This window comes from Macrobrachium nipponense, chromosome 21 (assembly GCF_015104395.2).
Source record: "Macrobrachium nipponense isolate FS-2020 chromosome 21, ASM1510439v2, whole genome shotgun sequence".
Classification (NCBI taxonomy): Eukaryota; Metazoa; Arthropoda; class Malacostraca; order Decapoda; family Palaemonidae; genus Macrobrachium; species Macrobrachium nipponense.
In genome coordinates, this window is record NC_087212.1 from 66335725 (window position 1) to 66361932 (window position 26208).

General features: G+C 38.4%; 1 protein-coding gene across 12 annotated transcripts in view; it reads right to left on the reverse strand.

Moving 5' to 3' along the window:
* Window positions 1–4501: 4501 nt before the first annotated feature.
* Window positions 4502–26208, reverse strand: part of LOC135198101 (tRNA N(3)-methylcytidine methyltransferase METTL6-like) — a 63117-nt gene continuing 41410 nt past the window's right edge. For 3 of the 12 annotated variants that reach the window (XM_064225559.1, XM_064225560.1, XM_064225558.1), the window contains exons 2-7: window positions 18095–18213; window positions 17665–17863; window positions 15660–15741; window positions 12673–12834; window positions 11394–11626; window positions 4502–5618 (exon numbers count right to left, since the gene is read on the reverse strand). In XM_064225559.1, coding sequence (XP_064081629.1) covers window positions 5459–5618; window positions 11394–11626; window positions 12673–12834; window positions 15660–15741; window positions 17665–17858 — 831 coding nt within the window. In that variant the 5' untranslated portion in view covers window positions 17859–17863; window positions 18095–18213 and the 3' untranslated portion in view covers window positions 4502–5458. Of the gene's footprint in view, window positions 5619–11393; window positions 11627–12672; window positions 12835–15659; window positions 15742–17664; window positions 17867–18094; window positions 18214–26208 lie in introns of all 12 variants that reach the window. The other 9 variants (XM_064225555.1, XM_064225554.1, XM_064225553.1 and 6 more) reach the window with 3 other exon arrangements.

A 26208-nucleotide genomic window follows, 5' to 3' on the forward strand; every position in this document is an offset into this window, starting at 1 on the left:
CAGAACAACTACTACAAGTGAGCCAGTGAGCCCACGATCAGCGTCTCGCGATAAAATCAGCGTTGCCAGTAACTGTTTTTCTCACCTGAATAGGCCGCACTTTTTGGCGTCGTACCACTTATAAAATGATGACAATTTTCGTGGATAGCGTAATAAGGGCATTCATGATATTCGAAAAGAGCAATCCCAGGATAAAAATACGAGGTACGCGCGCGCTCCATACGGTTTACAGCGAGCTGCCATTTTCCTCACCTGAATAGGCCGCTCTTTTTGGTGTCTTAGAAGTCATTAAATGATGACAGTTTTTGTAAATAGCGTAATAACTGTTTCCATGATATTTTCTCTCTTCCACGTTGCATGTGTAAGATAAATGCATATATAAGAAAAGAACAACCCCAGGATAAAATCATGGGTTAGGCAGCGCTCCATACTCGGCAGCGCGTTGCCAGTTTTTCTTACCTGAATAGGCAGCACTTTTTGGCGTCGTTAAAGCTAGAACAGTAACAAAAAGAATGGCGATTTTCCTGAATAGCGTAATGAATATTTTCATGATATTCGCTCTCTTTTATGTTGCATGCGAAAGATATATGCGCATATTAGAAAAGAGCAATCCTAAAAAAAAAAAAAAAAAATACAGGGTATGCGGCATAAATAGTACTGTTTTCAGCGCGCTCATCATTGTTAGAATCGTTAATTTCTCCAAGTGAAGTTTGAGATGAAAAGGGAAATATATATTTGAATTAATATAATCAGTTATCAGCTTGATAAATTCCAATGCTTACGGAATTCATATTAAATCTCTCTCTCTCTCTCTCTCACACACACACACACACACACACACACACACACACACACATATATATATATATATATTATATATATATATATATATATATATATATATATATATATATAGGTAGGGTAGTACATATCCGCTAGTCGCTCCTATATATAATACAATCACCCTCACACAAAACCCACCATTAACCAATTAAAATATATATATTATATTATTATAATATATATGTATATATATATAATAATATATTATGATATAATATATATAGTATACTATATATAATATATATAATATATATATATATATATAATGTGAGAGAGAATATGACTTCCGTAAGCATTGGAGTTTATTAAGCTGATAATTGATTGTATTACACACACACATATATATATATATATATATATATATATATATATATATATATATATATATATATATTTTCCCTTCATCACATTTGTTGGTTGGATAGTCAGCAGGCTAGCACCAAGCTTCTTAATCCCTTTCACACTTACCACGGTAATGGAGTGCCTTCGGGCAAGGGCCCATGCTGACATAACACCAACCAATCCAAGGTACTTTTCGATCATATACAACATTTGCAAAATAGGTTCGACGTTTCCTGAATTTCTGTCAAAGTGGGTAAAAAAAAAATAGGTGTGGTTAAAAATGTCTTTGTCTTGACTACGCTATGAATAGAAAATTTACAGTAGGACAGATGGCATTTATTATTTTCATTTAAGTATAGAAAGTTTATGCCACAAAAAGATGATGGTGAACTTCCCTGAAAAGAGTATGCAATCTCCCTCTCTTATTACGCACTGTAGATCAGTATTTTAAGGACTGCTGGATAACTGATTATTTTTGCTCTAAGTGACTTTCAGATATCAGTCCTATCCAAAATAAGTCATCGATAACTTCTCAGCTGTAAAACAAGATCCATAAATACTCTCGCAATGTCTTGCTGGGTGAAAGTGCCGTACCTCAAGAAGAGTCGTTTTCAATTACCTCAGCCACTGTAATATTTTGTAGAATTATATTGTATTCGAGAATATTATTATTATATATATATTATACATATATATATATATATATATAGATATATAATATATACATATATATACATATATATATATATCTATATATATATATATATATAGATATATATATATATTGGCTCTCCAAGTAAATCGAGGAATGAGTTTCTTGGATTGTCTCACAAAATGTACGTGCTTCTTCTCTCTTGGTAGGTAGAGCAGAGAAAGTCTTGAACTTCAATATACACATCTTTCCATGTTTACTATTTAAACGAAAAGCCTATGCTGGCATTAGGACGGCTTAATCCCAACAAACAGACAGTTACATGAATCACAATCGTTTTGGGAAGGCTTTTCGTAACCAACTGTATACGTCAGATCTCAGGATCCTTGGAGCAAGGCGGAAGCAGAAATTAAGTTAGTCTTAGACTCTTGATAGTGTTTATATTTTGCGCAAGGATTTCCAATAGTTCAACAGATCTTACTAATTCTCAGTGATGCGTCAAAAGTAATTTGTACATTACTTAACTCTTTTGAAAAGCTCTCGTTTATCTTGTTCAATTATGTTTTCACACAACGGTCATTACAATTCCAAATTCCTACTCTATTTATGCAGTATCTTTTCCTTTGTAACTACAGTTACACACATGATGATAGGGTAATTTTAAAAGTTTTGCATATATACCTTTATCAAGCGTTTTATACAGCAGGCCAACACTGATCGACACATCCATCTGTCTTTACAAAAAAAAAAAAAAAAAAAAAAATGTTTGTAAAATATATATAAGAAGTCCAGTGATCTTTCAGAGGATGAATAAATAATTATGTCCTTATGCTGCTCTGTGAGCAAGAGCCCGTGCTGGCATAAGGTTAAGGTCAGCTTAATCTTAAACAACATTATTATGCACAAGACTGGAGAGGAAGTTATGCAGAATTCTTGAATAATGCAAAAAAGCAGAGAATTTACAATTATTACTACTAGATTTGCTCTTCCAAGTGACAGACGTATTTATCAGCAATTTTAGTTAATTAAATGATCTAGTCTCGGCCATGTTAATGTAGCAAGTTACAATAAATTGTAATCAAACACAAGCACAGAGAGAGAGAGAGAGAGAGAGAGAGAGAGAGAGAGAGAGAGAGAGAGAGAGAGAGAGAGAGAGAGAGAGAGAGAGAGAGAGAGAGAGCGAACAAGGAGTTTGCTCCAGAGGAAAATTGAGGCAACAGTCAATTCCCCATTCGTCTTTTAAGCATCTGTGGAGTCATAGATGAAGCCCCTTTGCAGAGAATGTTACAGCATAGGAAATGCGCAGAAAGTTCATCAACTAAATATATACACATTACACTGTACTATTCTGTTTTCCAAAGGACTCTTATTTACTGGATATTGGGTCCTGCCATTCCAATCCCTCTTTAAATCCACCAATTGGCCCAGTTCAATATGTTTGTTGTCTATTACCTCATTATTTCCAAATTATGTACTTTTCACTAGGCTACTGATCCTAATTCTTTTCACATACCAAAGTTACCTTAATTATGCTTTCTCCCTTTCAGTTCCTTTTATTCCACATGCCTTACGCAGACACTCCAGCTCAACAATTTCATGTACATTTTCTCACTTATTCACATTTTAAAATACAGATTTCATTTCCATATATTTTTACTTTGGCTTCTATTAAACCCATTTAAATTCCTTGCCTCACCCACCCCGTGACTCGCACCTTCTTTCATTCTATCACCCTCCACATTTACTCGCAAAACCCGCACTGATCAACCATTTCGATCCTTCTCATATCCTTATACGTAGATGTTTGTTATTCCACCCTTTTGTTTCCCATTAACCCCATAACCTTAAAACTGACCATATGTACTTTCAACTCTTTCTTATCTTTGTAGTTTCTCTTCACTATCCCCAGTCAAGATTGTATCGCCTGGAAATACCTATCATTCCACAATCCACTCAAAGCTCCTGTTAGAGTGAAAAAGATCAGAATCTTTCCAGTGAATACAATGCTCCTTATCCTTTTCTACTTCTGCCTAATCCTGTCTTCCTCAATATTCTCTGTCATTGGCCCTTGAATCCCGAAAGAGTTTGAAAGCAAACTAGCTCAAGTGCTTTGCCATCTCTTTAGCCTAACACTTCCTCTTGTAAAAATGTTTTGATACAACCAATCTCTTAGAAGGGTGATCAATCTAATACTTCCAACAACATTGCTATTCTCTAATGGTAAAGTATATAAATTGCTATTAAACTCCCTTTTTATACACCTTAAATCAAGTCATCAACATGATTTCCAGAAGGCAAGATCTGCTAGCAGCATTCTTTCCTTTCTCAACGGTGTCATTTTCTGTGCAGGATTTCAGATTCATTTAAAGCCCTTGACATCTCAAAGGCATGGGTGTAAAAAGCAAAGCCTTGCATTTACAAAACATTTCTTTGAAAAATATTTATGACCAATCAACAATGTGGCCCTTGTTACATACTAGTGTATTCTCTACTTGTTAAATTACCTACATATTATACCCTTTGTTTTTTATACAGCACCATAAAATTAGAAACGTCCTGAAGTGTTATTCCAACTATTTCCCCGATGCCATTAGCTGCATCTTTGAGTCTATCTTGGTCTGAAACCATGTTAGCCCTCACAATCTGTTTAGTTTTTTCACAATACACAATTACAAGTTTCTTAAAACATGGTACAGTAACACCTAACTTATATTTTGGAGATCTGGTTATCTGATAAGTAACAAAATCCACTTGAGTAACAAGAACCCTAAAACATGAAATACACTTGAATATTTCCAAGGAATCCCAACGTTAACAGTTATTCCACATAACTCATAGCCTAAATTAAACTATTTTACTCTTAAAATTTTCTCTTGAGAAATCATTTGAAAATGCATCACATCTAAAAACGTTACCAAGCCAAAACTCTCATAATAATGTGGCTGATAAACACAGAATTCTGATAAATTGGGGTGTTACTGTATCTTTCTTTAGAGAATTAAAATAAAACAGTAGGATGCATAACTACTACAAAAATGGAAGAATATTGACCTTTTAATGTGTGAAGGTTTGTACAATTTTCATCAGATGCAAGGAATGCCTAAAAGCCTGTAAGTCGTCCTGCCTCAAAAGTATGTTTATACATTAAATCTATATTGACTAAGAATTCACCCATTATTAGCATTAACTAGATTCAATTAACCATGACCACTTTAAAACTTATCACAATAATAATATTCTATAAAATACTAATGAATAATACAGTTATCATTTTTACAATGATATTTACTATCTATGATCAGGACAAAAAATCAGATGTGACTTGCAGTAGGATAATTTCAAGAGACTCTACATATGTTCTGTCAAAAATTCTTCTGTGCCAAAGCCATTTTTACTAGGGCCAAGGATTGTTCACAAGTACAATCCTGGTGGCAAAGTTTAAGTTACTGACAGTTTTGCCTAGCAACACCATCACATGAAAAAGAAACAAATAATATTGTTTAATGCTTGACAACACCAAAGATTGGGAATAAAAGTAAAAACCTAAATATTTTGAGCTTACATTTGTTTTCAGTATATTTGTCCCTAAGGAAAAATGAATTTCTATGGATTCATCTTACATCAACTGGGTTTGACAAACTTGGCTTGGATAAATATTCTTTGTGCATCGATTCCTTCCTTTTTGTTGACAGTCTGACGCGTCACATAGGAATTACTTGCCACTTCAAATCCTGCACTTTCAAAGAGCTCTCTGAGTTCTCCCTCAGTAAAATAATAAGACCTGAAAAGTATCTTAGTTTAAAGAAGGCAAATAATATATAAAGGTTTCCACACACCAAAAATTTTAATAAATTATCAGATTTAAAGATCTTATCAAATTATAGTGTTTGAATAATTGACCCTCATTTCACACATACACCTTGATTCATACAAATGAAATACATAAGGAATCCCAATTGAATATCAGTATTATGACACGGCCATTCAAGTTACTGAACAAGTGAGTGAGTTAAAAGTAACCATTAAGATGTCTCAATCACCTATAGGTGGCAAGTCACCTTAATGTTACAACTAATAACAAGTCCAGGTAATTTACATCTGATTAAAACAATTGTGATGCAATTTAACAGACCACAGAAATACACTTCAAAATTCTTGTCTGCCTTTTTAGTGCTCCTCCTACTCATGTGAGCTGGGAACCACAGAAAAACAAACTGCTTGACCATTCTACAATGTGTGAAGTCAATGGATATTCAATATCATATTTTTCTAATGATTACAAAGCACTCAACTGAATCACTATACAACAGTACATAATTGGGAACAAATAAGTTAATAAAAAAAAAAGTCAACTACCTAAGAGGATGTTACCTATCTAACTAGCCAAGGCTTAATGACCTGCTAAAAAATTTACTTAAGACACTGGAATTTAAAGCTACTGGCTAAGGTAGAAAGCATCTTAACCTATCCAAAGGAAGGAAAAATGTAATTCAAAATTTCCCCCAACTACTGTTCAGAAAAAATGTAGCAAACCCTGAATCTAGCAAAGTACTTTGTTATATAATGAACTATTTTCACTAAATTTTCCTCTTAATATTAACACATACAACAAAATAAAAAAGGAATTACATGTATGGATGAATAATATTTTTTCCTTAAAAATATGACTTTTATATAATAAAATGGTTTTATATATGCTTACCCAGTAGCACTTTGCTTGTTCAGTGTAGGTGCATAGTACCAGCTCCTAATGGCAATACTATTAGGAACGACTTAGCTAACCACCTCATTCTGTTTTATGCCTAATGTCCATCAAAGGGGAGGAGGGAGGGCTCCAATCATGTAATTACTGGGTAAGTACTATATAAAAAGCTTTATTTTTTTTTTATAAAAATGTAATTTTTATATAAAAAGTTTCTTACCCAGTAATTACATGATTGATTCCAAATTGATAGGAGGTGGGATCATGGACATATTCTACTTTAAAACATGAAGTCATGTAATGAATTTGAAATTGAAAAGATGCTAGCATTGAAAACAATACTTGTTGTTTCCTATCAGTTAAAAGAGCTACTACAGGTGGATGGTGCCTCTGGTTGGTGCTCATCTTAACTTGTAGTGGCGTGGTGGTATAGTCAAGGGTCACCCCCTACTTAGGGGGAACTTTGCACCAAGGGAAGTGCTCCAATGGCTAGCTAAACATGACAGGTGCCCGCCCTTGCCCTACAGCAGCAAAATGAAAACAACTAGACAACACTAAACCTACACTGAAATACAACCACAACCCATCCACTTTGAGTGGTGGGTGCTCTAGACATGTACCCCCTGGCTCTCCAAACTCAGCACCTTACTGAAAAGGTGAAGAGACAGTAGGAGAATATCCACTAAAAATGGTCTTGAGGTATTGGAAAATTTTGAAACTGTTTAAACTTTCACAAAAATAGTGAGAAGCAAAGATTACTTACACTTCCAGTAGGCTGATAGTAGAAAGAATGTAAAGAACAAATAGCATCTGAAAACTAAGGAGGTAAATGCTGTTCTAATGTCCTTAGTTTCGCTTCAAAGTAGAAAAAAAGTGAGTTAGGGGCTCAGGAGCTGGCATAAACTGAGAGCATGAGTTGGTGCCAGGCTGTGGCTGGCACCAAAGGAGCTAGGTTCCAGGCAAGCTAGGAGTTTGGAAGCTGGCCGACACTCGGAACATGAACTCCATCCTGGCACCAGAGGAGCTAGAAGCTTGGGAGCTGGCGGACACTCAGAGCACAAGTTGGCACTAGGCTGTGGCTGGCACCAGAGGAGATGGGCGCCAGGCAAGGTAGGAGTTTGGGAGCTGGCAGACACCCAGAGCATGAGCTGGCGACAGAGGAGCTGGGCGCCAGGCAAGCTAGGAGTTCGGGAGCTGGAAGACACCCAGAGCATGAGCTGGAGCCAGAGGAGCTGGGCACCAGGTAAGCTAGTTCAGGAGCTGGCGGACAACCCGAGCGTAAGCTGGCCCCAGAGGAGCTGGGCACCAGGCGAGTTAGGAAATCATGAATTGTCGGGTGCTCCTGGAAGTCAAACAAAAGTTTTGGCCTATTGGCGTAACATTCAAGAACTACTTTTAAGGCAATTATTTACCGGTAACTTCTGTGTAGCCTAAACCCAATAAGCTGATCATAAATGCAAAAGTTTTGACCTAAAGGAATGGTGTAACATTCGAGAATTACTTTTAAGACAAAACTGTTGCAGATAACTTGCAAGTAGCCGGCTTGTTGATGGATCTGAATCAAGGTAATAAAAAAAACCCCACTAGGTTGTGGCTGGTGCCAGAGGATATGGGCGCCAGGCAAGCTAGGAGTTCGGGAGCTGGCAGACACCCAGAGAATGAGCTGGTGACAGAGGAGCTGGGTGCCAGGCAAGCTAGGAGTTCGGGAGCTGGCAGACACCCAGAGCATGAGCTGGAGCCAGAGGAGCTGGGCGCCAGGCAAGCTAGGAGTTCAGGACCTGGCATACACCCAGAGCATAAGCTGGCCCCAGAGGAGCTGGGCGCCAGGCGAGTTAGGAAATTGTGAGATGTCGGGTGCTCCTGGAAGTCAAGCAAAAGTTTTTGGCCTATTGGTGTAAATGCATAAGTTTTGGCCTAAAGGAATGGCGTAACATTCGAGAATTACTTTTAAGACAAAACTGTTACAGATGACTTGCAAGTAGCCAGCTTGTTGATGAATCTGAATCAAGATAATAAAAAAAAAAAACCCAGACTCAACCTGAAAGACTTCTGAAAGGCTATGAAATAACGTTAGGGGGTGGTACTGTGCACCTACCCTAAGAAAACAAAGCGCTATCCGCAAAATCTAATTTACAATGCTGTACGGGGAACACTAATATGTAGCTATGTAATTACTGGGTAAGTCACTTGTATTAACTGAAAATTAAATTATGAAGAATCACTGCTGTGATCTAAACAGCTTGGCAAACAAATGAAGAGTAAGAAAGTCAACTGCTGAGAACCTGTGCTAGTTCCATAGTTGCACGGCCATAGCTACCACCACTTTCCTTGTCTATACCACACAAGGCTCTAGCGACTCATGCATTTCAAGGCCTCAAATAAAAATCATTTCAACAAACTGTAATAGGTTTAAGAAGAAACAAATCTTTATAAATACTACCATAAACAAAGTTTTGAATAACCATGTTTTTTATTAACCAAAATATAACTTCAAAATTTATTTCAGTATTGGAGTGGGTGATGTGGAAGGCATTGGAATTTTTAAATTGTTCTGAGGAGATGAAAATCCCAGCAATGAAGCAAACCAGTCAAAAATAATTACATAATCTATTTTGTCCCAGGAATCTTATATAAGGCAGGTTGAAACTGAAATGCCAAAATGTCAACAGCACTTAAGAGAGGCATGCTCAATGTGAAAAAATGAGGAAAAAAGAGGTTTTAAACCCAATCAAGAATAACAGAAAACCCAATATATACATCTCTTATCATTGTCAGAGGGAAGTTCTTGAGGTTCTCATAAAACCAAAAGTTCCCTCCATCATGAATTCTAATTATCAGATGCAAACAGAAGAGGTAAAAGGCACAGCATTATAGAAAGGGCGACAGCTTAATGTCAGATGAAAAGGAGATATTTTTTGGTCCTCTCCACCAAGAACATGTTTTTAGAGTCAGATTAACAGAACTAGAGTTATAAAGATATACTTTTCTTAGAAACAGATAATGATCTCTGCCTTTTACTAGAAGTGTCCTCAGAAAGGCCTCTTGCGTAAATGGCAATATTAATGGGCTCTCCATTTTGCTTAAAAAATAATTCATCTTCAGAAGAGTCTTAAAAGGGATGGGAGTAAACATTTCTGCTTTCCAATGATTAGTTCTAGATTATTCCTGTGGTTTGGGGGATAAATCTGATTATGTACTCCAAATTTTACTCCTCAGCAATGAGTGAGAGCAAGCTTGGTTATGTGAAAGGAAGGAAGAATGGGAAGGAGAGCACCATTCCAAACACTGCGCTCCTTGTTAAAGTGAAGGTAGTCGTTAGCCAGTAACCCTATGCATTTGCCTACAGATCCAAAAGGTCTCCAGCAACTATATGTTCATCTCTTTGTAAGCATCTCTGTTCACTACTCACTGAAACCTCTAGACGACTCTTCTGATTTATTTTCCAAGACTAACTAATTACATAATTTGAAAAAATATACTCAATCAACCTACTTCATTCATTCATCTCCTTGTACTAAAGCGATTACATATAAGAATTTTAGTGAAACTCACTTAGGACAGTAGAAGATTATCTTTGCCTGTAACAAGATTTTCCCTGCCATTGTGGATGATAGAGGATGGAACACACTTCTTATTTATTTTGAGGATTTCAATAGGTTTTATCTTTTTGCAAAACTTGTTGGGTGCTTGTGGTATCTCAGATTATTTGGTGTCAGTAAGCACTAAATGGTTAAGGCATGGAAGTTTATTTCATTTAGGTTATACATATACAAATAAAGTATTAGGAATAGCTATCTGATTAAGCATTCTGAGGAGTATGTCTTCAGTGTTTTCTCGTTCCTCCCACTTTTTGCTTTGGTGTTTGAATATCACTGTTCAGTAGCATGTGTGATAGTATAGCTCTTTCTGCAATGGCTAACCTGTTCCTGGTCTTTCTGTCTGTATTTTTCCTTTTCAATATATAACTCATCTGCTTTATGCAAGAACTGATTTATCCTTTATACTCAAGTATTGCACATACTCTTCACTTATTATGCTTTATGCTAGCAGATATTTTGTGAACTTATATCCTTGGGTACAGTATTTTTGTACTTGTAACTCTTGTTTTTACATCTTTAATATTTTCACAGCAAAGATATAAAAGAGGAGGTGTAATGGTTTGCCAGATGAACATTGTAATATCAATAAATTACTGGTAGAAACCCCCTTCAGGTTCTTTCTCTTAAAGCACAGCTATCTTACCAGTTGAGAGTGGTTGCATACCAAGTGGAGCTCAAATCTTAGTAGAGATTGTTATAAACAGATGCTCCAAGAGTGCCACAATAAATGGTGACTTTGTGCTAGTTTCAGTCTCTCAACCTACAGCAAAACACTCTCCACAAATAGTGGTTAAAGAGCATTTTCCCTCTTTAGATAATGCTTCAACCTGACTGTCTTACTTGCATCTTGTGCCACTTTTGCTACTGAGAAGGAAAAACATCTATGTGAAAAGGCAAGCGTCTTGACAGGGAAGTACAAAGACAATAGATATCAGGCCTAAAAAAACAGCTGGAAGGTTCTTACAAAACATCCATACCTCAGAGACAGAAACAATGAAGGAAAAATGGTGGACAGTCTAAAGCATGTATAATGCAAAGGAGTACAATCATTATCAATTGTCCTTTTACACCAAAGTGACAGGCTCTTGTAAGGCTACATTTTACACTTAATATAAATATCTCCTTTTTGGGGGTTACAAATCAGATGCATCTCCTTGAAAAACAACTGCAAAAAACAACTACTTTCATAAGTACATAGATTACAAAAATGTATCACTAACACAGAAATCACTAAAACATATACAATATTTCTTACCTAGTACCATCTTGACGAACATATAATCTATCAGCCAATTTGCTCCCAGGTCCAAACCTTAACATAGCCATGTCATATATACCATAATCCCGTACCAACACTATACCACCAGGCACCAAACATCTATAAATATTTTGAATAGTATCATTAAACTTGCTAGGATGTATGGCTGAGAGGACAAATATCATGCTTACAATATCCACAGCTTCTCCAACCTGAGAAAGTAGATCATCCTGCCAACAAAAAATAGAGTAATCATTATCATTATGCAAAACCAACCACCCAATTTATGATTCCTAACTCTCATGGGGCTATTATGATTACAGAGTAACTTTAATGTTTAGCCAATGAATAATATTTTTAGCATCTTATATAGCTAACCTGTAGGATTTGTTCTTAACTGAAAAGTGAAAGTTGGAGCTATGTAAAGTTAAGTTAGATTGGTAGGTGAAAAGAGGCTAAAGGGACCAGACAAAAATGTCAAGATTATATTGACAATAACAAAAATACAATACAAAATTGTGAAGAAATTATTAATACTAAGTACTGTACAGAAATGACTGCTAAAAGAAAAATTCTGTAGTCATCACCCTAATTTTCAAGTTTTAGTACACGACTATCTGAAATTCTGTTCTACTAATGTAACTTTCATAACGTCAATTTTTTTTTGCATCCATTTAGTTCCTTGTTATTACGAACCTACATATGTATAATCAAGGATATTTTTGTGGAGGTTTATTCTACTTTATGAGGAAATAAACTTTATTTTGCTGATAAATGCATATATACATACTATACTTGACTGCTTTCTCAGCACCTATCATTTCAATTGCTGTTAAGTTGTATTTAAGAAAATGACAAATTTTTTAATCAATTTGTATTTTTCATAACTAACAAACCTGAAGTCTTAACATTAGGATAATCTTCTAGCACCAGCTGCAAATCCGCTAAAATCAATAAAATGTGTGTAATCCAGGAATTATTGGCATCTGTGCTTGAACCTTTATTTTAACAACAATAACATTAATGTAAAAAAAGTTGCTTCTATATTATTGTCAAGTAGCTCCTAGTGATCTTATAAATGAAACTTGAAATCCTGCATGATGCAAAAAGAAAAAAACTACAATATACATATTCATCACCCACCAAAGCACATTTATTAAAACTTTCCTGCATCTGTATAACAATTTGTCAACAGAACTGACAGAACTAAGTCAATACTGATTGTTATCTGTGCTAAACCACAGCATGCACTATTAAACATTGAACAGAAACTTACCTTTGTAATATCAGAAACAAAAGCTTTCACTTTATCTTCACAATACAAAGGATGTTCTTTAACAAACTCAACAGCACGTGCAGAGAAGTCACACGCATACACAAACAAATTCAGCTGGTCCTCTATCAAAGGATAAAGAAAATTTCCAACACCACAGCCAACCTGAAAATTGATATACTACTCTAATAATCAGTACTGGAAAAAGACAATCATACAGGCTATAATGAAAACCTTAATAATGTCACAAAAGGAAGTAAAAAATACTAAAGTATGAAAATTGTTTCATGACAAACTCATCAACCATACTTTGATTTAATTTTCAGTGTCAAATTTTTGATACATACAACTTCTGCCCTTCCACAAAACAAAGCAACATACTAAATGACTGCATATACAAATGCACCTTTGACCCATCAGTATCAAGGAACTATCACACTCATTCTTCCAAATATTTCCATTCACACAAGATATATGTACTTTTGAATTTTCCTGTTTGTTGGAATAAAAATCTTCATACATCATTTTGTTAAATTTTTTCTTTCCCTTCTTCTTTCCTCCAAGATGGCTCCCTTTAAGCGCTTAGACTGCCCTACGGCTGCACCTACTAACTTCAACCTCTAGGATTAGAGATTCAGAGACTTACATGGTTCCTGTTCACAACTTTAATATCTTGCTTTTTCAAACAAGGAAATCATCTGAGAAAATTTAGCATTTTTCAAGACATTTTCAGTGGTCTCCAGCAGAAGTGGACACTACTGAAAAATTACTGTGGGAATGATTGGCAAAGTCCAATTGGCAGGAATGGGTTTTGGACACTATTAGCTACCTGCTAACAGGATGGACTTTTCCTTGGTAGGGTATAAAGCTTAAATTTTAGGATGATTGTTTATCTACTGGCAAACTTTATGATTTGGAAAATGGACACAACAATGAATGACTTCCTCCTTTTATCCTTTATGGATCTGAAAGCTCTAGTAACACATCTTGACCGAACTTGTCTCCTGAAAAATCAGTGTAGAATTTGTTGAGAAATCAAGGACTAAATTAGGACCCTCAAACAGCAAACCCCCATTTACTCCTACCAGAGTTACATAGGCAAGCAGTTTCTTGAAGGATTCTTCTTGTGGTGAGATTCATACTATCAAGAAAACTGGGATACTGTTTCTTGTTAAAGCAGCCTATCCTATAATTTCAAATAGATTCTTTGTTTTTAAGTAGCCAAAGATACACTCAAGACATACAAATACGTACTGTAATCCTAACGGCTAGATTCAAACTTGATCATCATTTCATATAGAGGGGGATTTTTGTGTGGTCTATATTTAATTCCATCATTAATTGAATTTCTCTCTGCAATGAACTGTCACCTTTACTCCTGGAAGCTTTTTAAGCCCATTTTTTTCCCTTGTAAGGAACTCCTGATCATGGTAGAGTTTTATACCACAGTTTTCTAATATCACTTCTCAAAATAGTTCTTCCAGGATTAAGAGGTTCCAGAATTTTTCTTTTTCCCCTCTCACCAAAACAGACAATTCATAAAATAAGGAACTATTTTTCTCTTCTCATTCTGGCTCACAAGAACTGCTCTGATGAAAGAGAAATTTCAAACGATGGCAGCAAACTTTTGTTCTTTGTCATATGCACAAGATAAGAACTCTTTCTATTTCTCTTTTATGTGAAGTTTCAAGCACTACCATCCAAAAGATGGACCTCCTGTGCTGCAACTGACACCCCTGAGATGAGGAACTCTGATATAAAAATCATCCCAAGACCAAATCTTTAAGGAGGATTCATTATTCACTATAACATAGAGATGACAAGCAACCTTGGACTTCCTGAAAGCCAGCACTGTTTTTAAACTATTAAAACCATATGGAAAACTTAACAAGGCCATTACCTATTCATACAATCTGAATCCTAGTTATGGCACTTATAGCGCTGTCATCCTAGGTAAATTTGAAACATCAGCCATACCTGGAACTGATTTCTTGATGAATATATCTGAAAAAGTACCGAGAGTTTAGAACGCTATAGGTCGAGACAGCCATAACCCAGGGACTACCTGTACTTTCATACCAAGTACGTAATGGTCTACATACAGTTTTTACCTTACTTTATGCTCACAGACAACATACCAACTATTCAATAATTTAAAGTGATACATGAAGGTATTACAGCACCTTCTTACTGGTAACAAATTCAAGGTATTTACATAAATTTATGTCACTGTATCAGCTGTTTGGTGCTCAATGACCTAATATTCAACATAAATAGTTCGGTTGCTTGGGGATCACCTTATACATACTAGCAATATATGATAAAGCAAAGAAATTCTGGTTGGAAATGGGGTCTCATCTTACTTGAACATTGCCTTATAAACCAAAATACAGCATAAAGTACCCCACTATGTAGTTAAAAAAAAAAAAAATTATGATAATACACTATATGGCCTGCACTGTACTGTTTTGGGCAAGAAAGACAAGCACTGACCATGAAAATCAAGGTGATTTTGAAGGTTTGTGACTACAGAAATCTAAGATTCTTGGCTGGAGTGCAGTAGGAAGATCATAAGTACTACTGCACAAATGAAGATGTTGATAACTGTGTTGTTTGGAGGCTGGAAAATAAACTGAGATTTCAAAGAATGAGATAGTTAGATGAATGGAAGTTAGTCTGAAAAGTAATAGATATGATGGTAGAGTAAGAAGATGAAGACCAGAAGGGAGGCTGTGAAAATATCAGAAAAGACCACAGATGGGAATAGTGCAACAACGGCACACTACAGAAAAGTAAACACACAATCCATTGCCCATTTAAACCAATAAATCGAAAGTCTGCCATTAAAAACATCAATGTAGTTGATGAAAGTCAGTAATTTGTAATCTTAGCCTCGGTCTGACAAGACACACAAAACAGCATTTGTGCAGTAATGACTCAAACTTTGTTTGCACACAATTATCTTGGACACAGTGATACAATTACTGTACCTCTAAAAGGGTTCTTTTGCCTAAGCCATCACCAGCAATTTCTTGAAATTCTCTTGTTGTCCAATGACGATCTTTGAAGAACCTAAAAACAGAATTACACAGTTCAGCAGAATTTACTCAAATGTAAAACATTTTGCTTAAATAATTGTTTAAATGTCAGCAATCTTGCCTACCAAAAATGTACATAAGAAATTTACCCACTTTACATTATTACAATTATAATTTTGAAGTTCCATGAATAAAAGCTCTTGTTTTATAAATAATTGTGAAATACATACAAAGTTTATATAACTTTTCACTGAAGAAAATTATATTAGGTTTAACATACTGGGGAGAGCTCTTAGCCAACCTGGAAGTACCCATAACTTTCTCTGCAAAAAAAATTACACGGCAGCTACTAGGATTGGTACAGATAGGAAAATTTGCCACTGTGAGGGAACATATCTGTGTTCAACTTCTACAATGCCATAACAGATAAAGCTTCTCACATTTAATTTGGCAAAATTAAATGCTTTGAACATCATATGATAGGAGGAACTTAAGACACGCATGTCTAAGCTCTTCCTATCACATGATGCTGTGGGTTTGTATCAGTGTCAGAACAATTCAAATTTTGAACTTAATATGTACATAGGATAAGGAAAAGTTTATGCATCTGTATGTCCATCTCACAAACAGCTGCAGCTAACCCATTGCATCTTGATTTGTATCCAAAAATTTCAATCCAATAATTTTTCAGACTTAGAACAAAATCCAAGAATCTATATAATTAACAGGACTATTATTATAGAATGCATGATAATAAGCTTGCATAAATGGAGACCAACATACAAAAAACATATGCTCAAACCTTTCCTCTAGGTTTTGTAGTTATAACTGTGAACTGTGACAGACACAGCATCTTATTTCAAAGTAATCCTCAATTATAAAGGTATTAAAGCCTTTACAGTGGGAGGAAAGTAAAAATCCATCACCTTCAATTAATTTTAAGTTATTTAGTATCAGTTGCCCCTATGAATTTTGGGACACACCATGACAAGCTAAGGAGACATCTAACAACTCTACAATTTTATTATTTAATATTGTTACTTGATTGCTATCACATGCTATCATATTTGGTAAATGTGCTTCTTTTATTGTGTTTACATAATTGTGATTTTATTTCAAGTGTCCAGTTGCTAACAGCTTCTTGTTTCCTAAACCAAGAGATATTACCTCCTAGTGAGGAGTTGACAAATGTTTAGCTGGCAGTGATGTGTACCAAAATTCATAAAGCCAACCATTGAGAGAGAGAGAGAGAGAGAGAGAGAGAGAGTTGCATGGTTCTTCTTATGGAAGATGCACAAGAACAACAAAAGACAAGATAACAATCCAGTAGCAATAAACTGAACTTATTTAACAAAAATAACTTAATAACTGTAAGGATAATTGCAAAATACAGCAATTACAACTCCTTAAATATATTACCAGATTTTGTTAGAGATTAAAAGAACAGTAACAAAACCAACTATTGTTGGATAAATGCTAAAACAATAATTTGGTAAATGCCAAATAAACTGAAAAAACTTATAAATAATAAGTCTCACTGACAATCAATATGTAACAAATAGCATACTGTAATCCCATAGTATATGGTCACAGCAACAACTGATGCCAATGTATTCCCACCAGACCTACAGAATGATAACACTGGTAAGTGATCAAAAGAATTCTCACTCATAAGGGAAGTTTATTTAGTTGTTTTAACTGTATGTATGGCTGTTTAAAATCAAAATGGTTTAATTGCTATTATTAGTGAAGTTACAGGTGTTTGCAAACATTAGTTTGTACATTTGATACGCACAGTCTTACTACAGATACACTAGCATGTGTTTTGCTTAAATAAAAATCAAGGTAAAGAATATTCTATCAACTTTACAGTATATCAGCAAACTAGGAAGTAGAGTACCATAGGAAGAGGGACAAAATATAATCTGAAATGTTTCAACACTAACCATGAATTTACCTGGTTTCATTTCTCTTGTAAAACTTGTCCCAATTTTTTGCAGCTTCTTTTTCTAATTTATCTTGATGGAACTGAGACAAAAGACCACGTGAATCCTGCATACGAAGCTTCGCCTGTTCAGCCAGTGTTAATGTTCGAAAATGGTTCCCAAGTACTGTGGCTTCCTCTTCCATACTTGTATCAGGCTTTTCCATATCAACTGCTGAAAACGACAAATATTTTCGTTGATGATTTCTGCAAACGTTGGACGGTCCAGAGTGCATTATTAATCCTGTTTTATCTTGTGAGTAGAGGATCCTTAATACTATTACAGTATCATAAAGTATAGAGTTTTAACAAACCACTGAGTAACATCTCTGAAAGAAACAAGTTGGAAAACTGAATGGGAAGAAATGAGATGGGGTGACAGAACACTATAAATGATCTTTACCTCTATCTTCAATGCACCATGCAAGGCACACAGTAGGTGGTACCCTTTACAGGGCATAGTTTGTCTGACTGTCTGTTTCTCTCTCTCAACTGCACCCCAGTACCTTTCATGCACAGTACCTAGTATAGTCAATTGTAAGGGAGAAAAGCATGAAGTTCTTCGTACACCAATTATCGAAATTTATAAAATATATGGGGGACTCCCCAAAACAACTGAACATTTAAGTCCTATATATGTCAATTTGCCTCTAAAATGAAAAGCATAATTTCTCATAAATGTGTTGAACAACTTTTTGATAAGGTAATATCATGACTTTATCATCAGTTCTATGTCAGCCAGAAAATCAACAAAAATGATATTGTTAAGATACAATAAAGTTTGTTCATACTTACCTGGCAGATATATATATATAGCTGTATTTCTCCGAAGTCCTTCTCCGAAGTCCGACAGAATTTCAAAACTCCCGGCTCACGCAGTGGTCGGCCAGGTGGTTAGTACCCATTCCCGCCGCTGGGAGGCGGGTGTCAGGAACCATTCCCATTTTCTATTCAGATTTTTCTATTCCCACTGTCTCCTGCGGGGAGGTGGGTGGGTACTTTGATTATATATATCTGCCAGGTAAGTATGAACAAACTTTATTGTATCTTAACAATATCATTTTGTTCATGAAACTTACCCAGCAGATATATATATAGCTGAATCCCACCTTTGGAGGTAGGGAGAGACAGAAAAGGATTTTGGAAACATATTACATGCAGATGAATAACATCTTGGTTCCTTACCTGTTAGCATAGCTGACTTCGTGATTACTGTCACCCAAGTCTGCTACTGCTTTACTAGAGTCTCCAGCAAGGTAGTGACCTATATAGCTGGTGAGTTCTAGATGATCTGTCAACGGGAGCGTGACCACAATGTGACTAGACCATTTTGACCATACTATGAGGGCAACGAAGTAAAAATTCACCACCTGACCAGCCTAACAATTTTCATTCCCACATCACTTAGGCTAAAGGAAAGGAAGTCCGGCTCAGGCGGACGACCTTACAACCATAAAACAATCCATAAAAGCTCACCTACCCATTTCCTACAGGGTAGGATGAGTGCTACTTCCAGCCCCCAACAAAGTGTCTGCTGCGACGTATGGTCCAAGCGCATAGCAGTTCTCGTATGTCGTCTTCACATCCCGCAGGTAGTGTGAAGCGAACACCGAGTTGCTGCGCCAAAAGGTGGCACTCAGAATGTCATTGAGTGCCATGTTCTTTTGGAAAGCTACCGAGGTAGATATAGCTCTCATGGGCATTCACTTTCAACAGCTTAACATCACTGTCTTCGCAAGATGAATGCGCCTGTCTAATGGTGTCTCTCAAGAAGAATGCCAGAGCATTCTTCGACATCGGCAAATCTGGTCTTCTGACCGAACACCATAAGTTGCTAGAAGGACCTCGACATTCCTTCGTTCTTTGTAAATAAATCTTGAGAGCCCTGACAGGGCACAGGACTCTCTCTGGTTCGCGTCCAATGATTTCCGCCATACCCTTAATCTCAAAACTTTTGGGCCAAGGGTTAGACGGATTTTCATTTTTCGCTAGAAACGTAGGACTTAATGAGCAAACAGCATTATGTCCCCTAAAACCAATATGCTTGCTAAAGGCTTGAATTTCACTAACTCTCTTCGCCGTCGCCAGAGTCATTAGGAAAATAGTTTTCTTAGTAAGATCCCTTAAAGAGGCGTTCTGAAGGGGTTCAAACCGATTTGACATTAGGAATTTAAGTACTACATCCAAATTCCATGATGGTAACTTAGGTTGAGGAATCTTTATAGTCTCGAAAGACCTTAAAAGATCGTGGATATCCTTATTATTTGCCAAATCAATTCCTCTATGTCTAAAGACTACAGATAACATACTTCTGTAGCCTTTGATTGTTGAGACTGCAAGCTTTAGGTCGTTTCTCAAGTAGAGCAAAAAGTCCGCTATTTGGCTCACAGAGGTCGTGGTAGAGGAAATGCGTGTTCTTCTGCACCAGCTCCTAAACGAAGCCCACTTCGATTGATAGACTCCAAGCGTGGAAGCTCTTCTCGCATTGGCGATTGCTTTTGCAACTGGTCTAGAAAAACCCCTCGCTCTGACCAACTTTTTGATAGTCTGAATGCAGTCAGACTCAGAGCGGGGAGGTTTCCGTGGTATCTCTCGAAGTGGGGCTGTTTGAGTAGATCTGTCCTCATGGGCAATGTCCTCGGGAAGTCCACTACATAGGTCATGACCTCTGTGAACCACTCCTTTGCTGGCCAGTAAGGAGCGATTAACGTCAATCTCGTCCCTTCTGACATTGCAAACTTTTTCATCACTTCTCCCAGAATCTTGAACGGGGGAAATGCGTAAAGATCCATCCCTGTCCAGTCCCAAAGAAGTGCATCTATTGCTACTGCTCCCGGGTCGAGCACGGGGGAGCAATACAACGGAAGCCTCTTTGTTCTCGCTGTCGCAAAGACGTCCACTAGAGGACGTCCCCATAACTTCCACAGCTCTCGACACACATCCTGATGCAGAGTCCACTCGGTCGGCAGCAGTTGACCCTGCCGACTGAGGAGATCTGCCCGGACGTTCTCCACGCCTGCAACGAACCTCGTTAGAATCGTTACTTTCTGAGTTCTCGCCCATAACAAGATCTCTCTTGCTAGGTTGAACAATGATCGCGAGTGAGTCCCTCCTTGCTTTTTTATGTATGACAGAGCTGTGGTATTGTCTGAATTTATCTGCACTATCTTGTTTGCGACTTTTTCTTTGAAAAACTGAAGTGCCAAGTATATGGCCGCCAGTTCTTTGAGATTTATGTGCCAGAACACCTGTTCCCCTCTCCAGGTGCCTGACACTTCCTCCCTCCCTAGTGTAGCTCCCCACCCGGTGGTGGACGCGTCGGAGAACAACACTAGGTCGGGGCTCTGAAGTTTGAGGGAAGTTCCTTCCGAAAGCTTCACAGGATCGAGCCACCACTTTAGGTGATCCTTTACCTCCTTTGGGATCCTCAAAATTGTCTCCAAATTTTCTTTGTCTTCCCAATTCTCCTTCAGGAAAAACTGGAGAGGTCTGAGATGTAGTCTCCCCAAGGAAACAAACTTCTCCAGCGAGGAAATGGTGCCCAGCAGACTCATCCATTCCCTCACCGAGCATGATTCTTTCCTTAAGAAGACTGATATTTTTTCTAATCCTTGCTGTGCCGTCCCTGGGACGGAAAAGCTCGAAAAGCCACTGAATCCATCTGAATCCCCAGATACACAATGGACTGTGTGGGGATCAGCTGCGACTTTTCGAAATTCACTAGAAGTCCCAGGGACTTTGCTAGAGTTAAGGTTGATTGAAGGTCCTTCAGACACCTTTCTTTCGACGATGCTCGAATGAGCCAGTCGTCTAGATATAGAGAGATCCTTATGTTTGCAAGATGAAGCCACCTCGCCACATTCTTCATTAGAATTGTGAAAATCATTGGTGCCGTACTCAGACCGAAGCAAAGAGCTCTGAATTGGAAAACTCTTCCCTTCATGACAAAACGCAGATATTTCTTCGATCGGGGATGTATCGGGACGTGGAAATATGCGTCTTGCAGGTCCAGTGATACCATCCAGTCGTTTTGTCTTAAGGCCGCAAGCACTGACTGAGGTGTCTCCATCTTGAACGTCTGTCTCTCTATAAAAAGGTTTAGACTGCTCACATCTAAAACTGGTCCGCCAGCCCTCCCGACTGTTTCGGCACCAGGAATAACCTGTTGTAGAAACCCGGGGACTGAAATGTCCTCGACTGTTCTATTGCTTCTTCTCGAGCATTTGTTCTATCAGATCGTACAAGATCTGTTGCTTTTCTCCATGGTACGAGGGTGATAGATCTATAGGTGTTGTGCACAATGGAGGAGGCTTCAGGAAAGGTATTTTGTATCCTCGCTCGATGACGTTGAGCGACCAGCTGTCTGCCTCTATCTTCTTCCAAGCTTCTGCAAATAAATGAAGCCTGGCACCTACTGGCGACTGAAGGACTTCCTCCTCATTTTTTACCTCTGGACTTAGACTGAGCTCTGCCTCTAGAGAGTCCTCTTCCTCTAGGAGAAGGTCTAGAGGATGCTCCACCTCGAAAGGGCTTTATTTTCTTAGAAAACTGGGTTCGTGTTGAAGTCGAAGGAACCGCAGGACGTCTAGAAGATTGTGCTAATAGATCCCTGGAGTAGATTTTCCTGTAGACTTCCAGCTACATCTTTAATCATAGCCTGGGGGAAGAGATGGTCAGAAAGAGGGGCGAAAAGCAATTCTGCCTTCTGTGTTGGAGACACTGCTTTGGTAGTAAATTTACAGTAGATAGCTCTCTTTTTCAGGAGCCCTGCACAAAAATGTGAAGCTAATTCCTCTGAACCATCTCTGACGGCCTTATCCATACAAGCGAGAACACTGGATAGCTCCCCCAAGCTAATTGAGTCTTGACTACGAGACTTAGTGTCAAGCAGCCCCAAACACCAGTCTAAGAAATTAAATACTTCAATTGTCCGAAACAGACCTTTCAGATGGTGGTCTATCTCCGCCGGTGTCCATGTTATTTTAGCTGACGAAAGAAGAGACCTTCTTGGTGCGTCAACCAGACTGGAAAAGTCACCTTGAGCCGATGCGGGAGCTCTTAACCCGACCTCCTCACCTGTATCATACCAGATCCCAGCCTTGCCGCAAAGTCTTGAAGGAGGCTGGGCAAAGGAAAACTTTCCTGAGCTTTTCTAGACTCCATCCAATCTTGCACCTTCTTAAAAGCTCTCTTAGTTGAAAGAGACTTTGTCATTTTAACAAATCCAGGAGTCTTATTTGTTTTCGACAACGAAAACTGAGAAGGAGGCGACCGAGGTGCTGCGGGTTGAAACTCTTCTCCAAATGAATCCCGAAGCAATCGAACCAAAACTTGATAATCGGATGAATTCTATGACACAGCAGGTTGATCCTCTTCCGTTTCCTCTGAAATATTACTTAATCCTTCCTCATCTATAGGAGTGACCAAGGGGACTCCCGAAGCTGGTGGTACAAGTCCTTTCACTCCGAGCTTTAATGAAGATCGTTGTTTAGACGTGCATGGAGCATTCTGAATATTAATATCTAAAGATTCAGATAAAGCGGTACCAATTTCTTGCTCATTCTCTCGATGGGAGTCCCTTCGAAAAGCCGATTGCAGTTGAGGTTCCATACTAATACCTTGCTGTGATACCTGATGGATATGAAACAGAGTCTGTTTGAACGTCTCGCTTGGCATCCGTCCGAGCGTCAAGCTTGGCGTCCAGCCGAGCGTCACGCTTGGCGTCCAGCCGAGCGCCACGTTTGGCGTCCAGGTGAGCGTCACGCTCGACGCTCAGCCGAGCGTCCCGCTTGGCGTCCAGTGAGCGTCACGCTCGGCTTCCCTCCGAGCGCCACACGCCTGGAGTCAGGTGAGCGTCACGCTCGACGTCTGTCCGAGCGTACCGCTTGTCTAAACAGGCGTCCCTGTGAACACTCCGCTCCTTCCAAGCCGAACTAGGAGCGTCGAGTTTCTCAGACTGTATACGGCCTCGTTTCGTAATCATAGGATCGTCCGTTCTTGTATAAAGCGAGCCTCGAGAGTCTGGGCGAATCCTCGTAGGAAGTTTTTCATGCCCTTTCTCCAACTGCAGGTGAGACGTACGAAATCTAGAATGAGTACTCACAGGCGAAAGAGACGATCGGTCCACCCGTGCGGGAGACCTCTTAGATCTTTTAATCGGTAATCTATCATCTTTTCTTCTCGGACGATTTTCTGATTCTCTCTCAGCTAGCAACGAAGCAAGTTGTTGTTGCATCGACCTGATAACACTCTTTGTAGCAGAAGATTCTTTTTCAGGAGAAAAACTGATCCTATGAGAAGGCGAGGGGCGAGAGGAAGCCCTATCCCTTCTCCACAGGCTCCGTCTAGTTCTATTCCTAGAACGACTAGGCCGCTCCAAGGCGTCCTCGTCAGATGACATATAATCTTCTCCTTTGAGGAGTCCATGCAGCAAAACTCTCCGGTGAAGACCGCAAACCAACAGGAGAAAAAGGACGTGAAGCGTCTTCTTCACTGCGATCGAAGACTCTGGCCGCTTGTGCGACAACTTGAGTTTTCGATCTTTTTTGCGGTGGAGAGTAATCCAAGTCTCGAGGCGACGCCCGTAACGAAGAAGCAGCGCAAAGAGACTCTGCGCCCTCCTCTGAGAGACTACTGACGATAGCCGCTTGTGCGACATTTAACGTCATAGCTCTTTTCAGAGGACGTGAGCGTCTTCTCATGCTCCAACTCCTGTTAGGGGAGGACGCCTCCGAGGACGAAAAGCACTCGCGGAGGATACGCGCACTCGCACACTCTTTGGCAGCCTGGATCGTCTACAGGTTCTGCCGAAGGGACGCCAGATCGGTGGGGGTTCCCCGTAACCCTCCTGCGGCTTTCGACATGTCCGTCTTCCTGGGCTTGGAAGTTCGACAGAGGTCCAGGCCTAGAGGCATTATAGGGCCGATCTGACGCCCCCATCTACAACACTAGGGGCACTTTCACTGCACTTTTGTTCACTAATAATGCTTTTACCCTCCAAAGCGAGCACTTTAGATTCTAGGTTTCGTATTGATTCCAGAATCGTAGAAAGGGCATTGTCTTCCACTGATTTTTCAGGGCCCGAAGGCACAACATTTTCAGGGCCCGAAGGCACAACAGATTTAGGTGTACCAACTACTGAATGTATAGTAGGAGAAACCTTACTACCCTTACTTCTACTGACTGATACACTCCTGGAGGAAGACCTCCGTATCCTATCACGCTCCAATTTCCGCACATAGGATTCATAAGCCTTCCAACCCGAATCAGACAGACATTCACACTCCTTACAACGGTCATTTATAACACACGTATGTTCTCTACAATTATTACATATTGTGTGTGGGTCTACCGAACCTTTCGGTAGCCTCACCTTACAACCTTCCATACAACACACTCTGGTGCTAGATAAACTAGTCCCAGACATCTTAGTTAAAGGAAAAAACCAAACCAAAATTCAAATCCAATCCCACAATCAGCGTAAGCCTAGTCACAATCCATGTTCGATAACCAAAAACAAACAGGATACTCAAGTAACAGAGAAGTTTCGAAAATCAAAAATCCTAGAGCTGGAGGGGTGTTGAAAACAGTTGTTATCAACACCGGCGACAGAAAAAAATCTGAATAGAAAATGGGAATGGTTCCTGACACCCGCCTCCCAGCGGCGGGAATGGGTACTAACCACCTGCCGACCACTGCGTGAGCCGGGAGTTTTGAAATTCTGTCGGACTTCGGAGAAGGACTTCGGAGAAATACAGCTATATATATATCTGCTGGGTAAGTTTCATGAACAAAACAAATAATCTGGGTGACATCCATTGAATCGCACAACTGGATCTGACCTCAAGCCATTCCTTTAATAAATTAGACTCTTCAAGTGGTATATATGTATGAGCTATCTCTAGGGGAAAGATGGCAGATCTTGCCCATAGACTGACATACAAGTACATTAAAATCCAATCAACAAACCTTTACATTTCAGCCATTATAATAATTTTAGGTTTTAGTCAAATACACTTTCAGCACTGATAACAAGCAAATATTTTCTATATCAAGCAGTGTGAACTTTCGTCGATCATATTTATGCTAAAATTTTTATCATGAAATTATTTATATATACGTATACTTATTACAGACATGAAGCATACCATAAAAAGTTGTAAAAAATAACCTGTTGTGTGTATTTACCTTATAAATATATTACTTCTTTCACATCTGTAGTTGGTTAATTAAGCACTTGCATAAAAATCTTTCAGAGAAACTACATTGGATGGTTTTAAAATGATGTGTTAAATTACATGTATATGATTAACAAAGGACGGTTTCTAAATGAAAAGTAAGGTTTTTAGCATAAAAAACAGACATGAAGTCAGAAAAATGGTAAAGCTGAAGACTACCCTCTGACCTGGTTTGTGCCAGTCACTGACTGGATATTTACAGCCTTTTCTTACTTTAAAAAAAAAATTGTAATGTCTTTAGTTTATGTTTATGGGGCTGGTACTAATCATGATGCTCCTA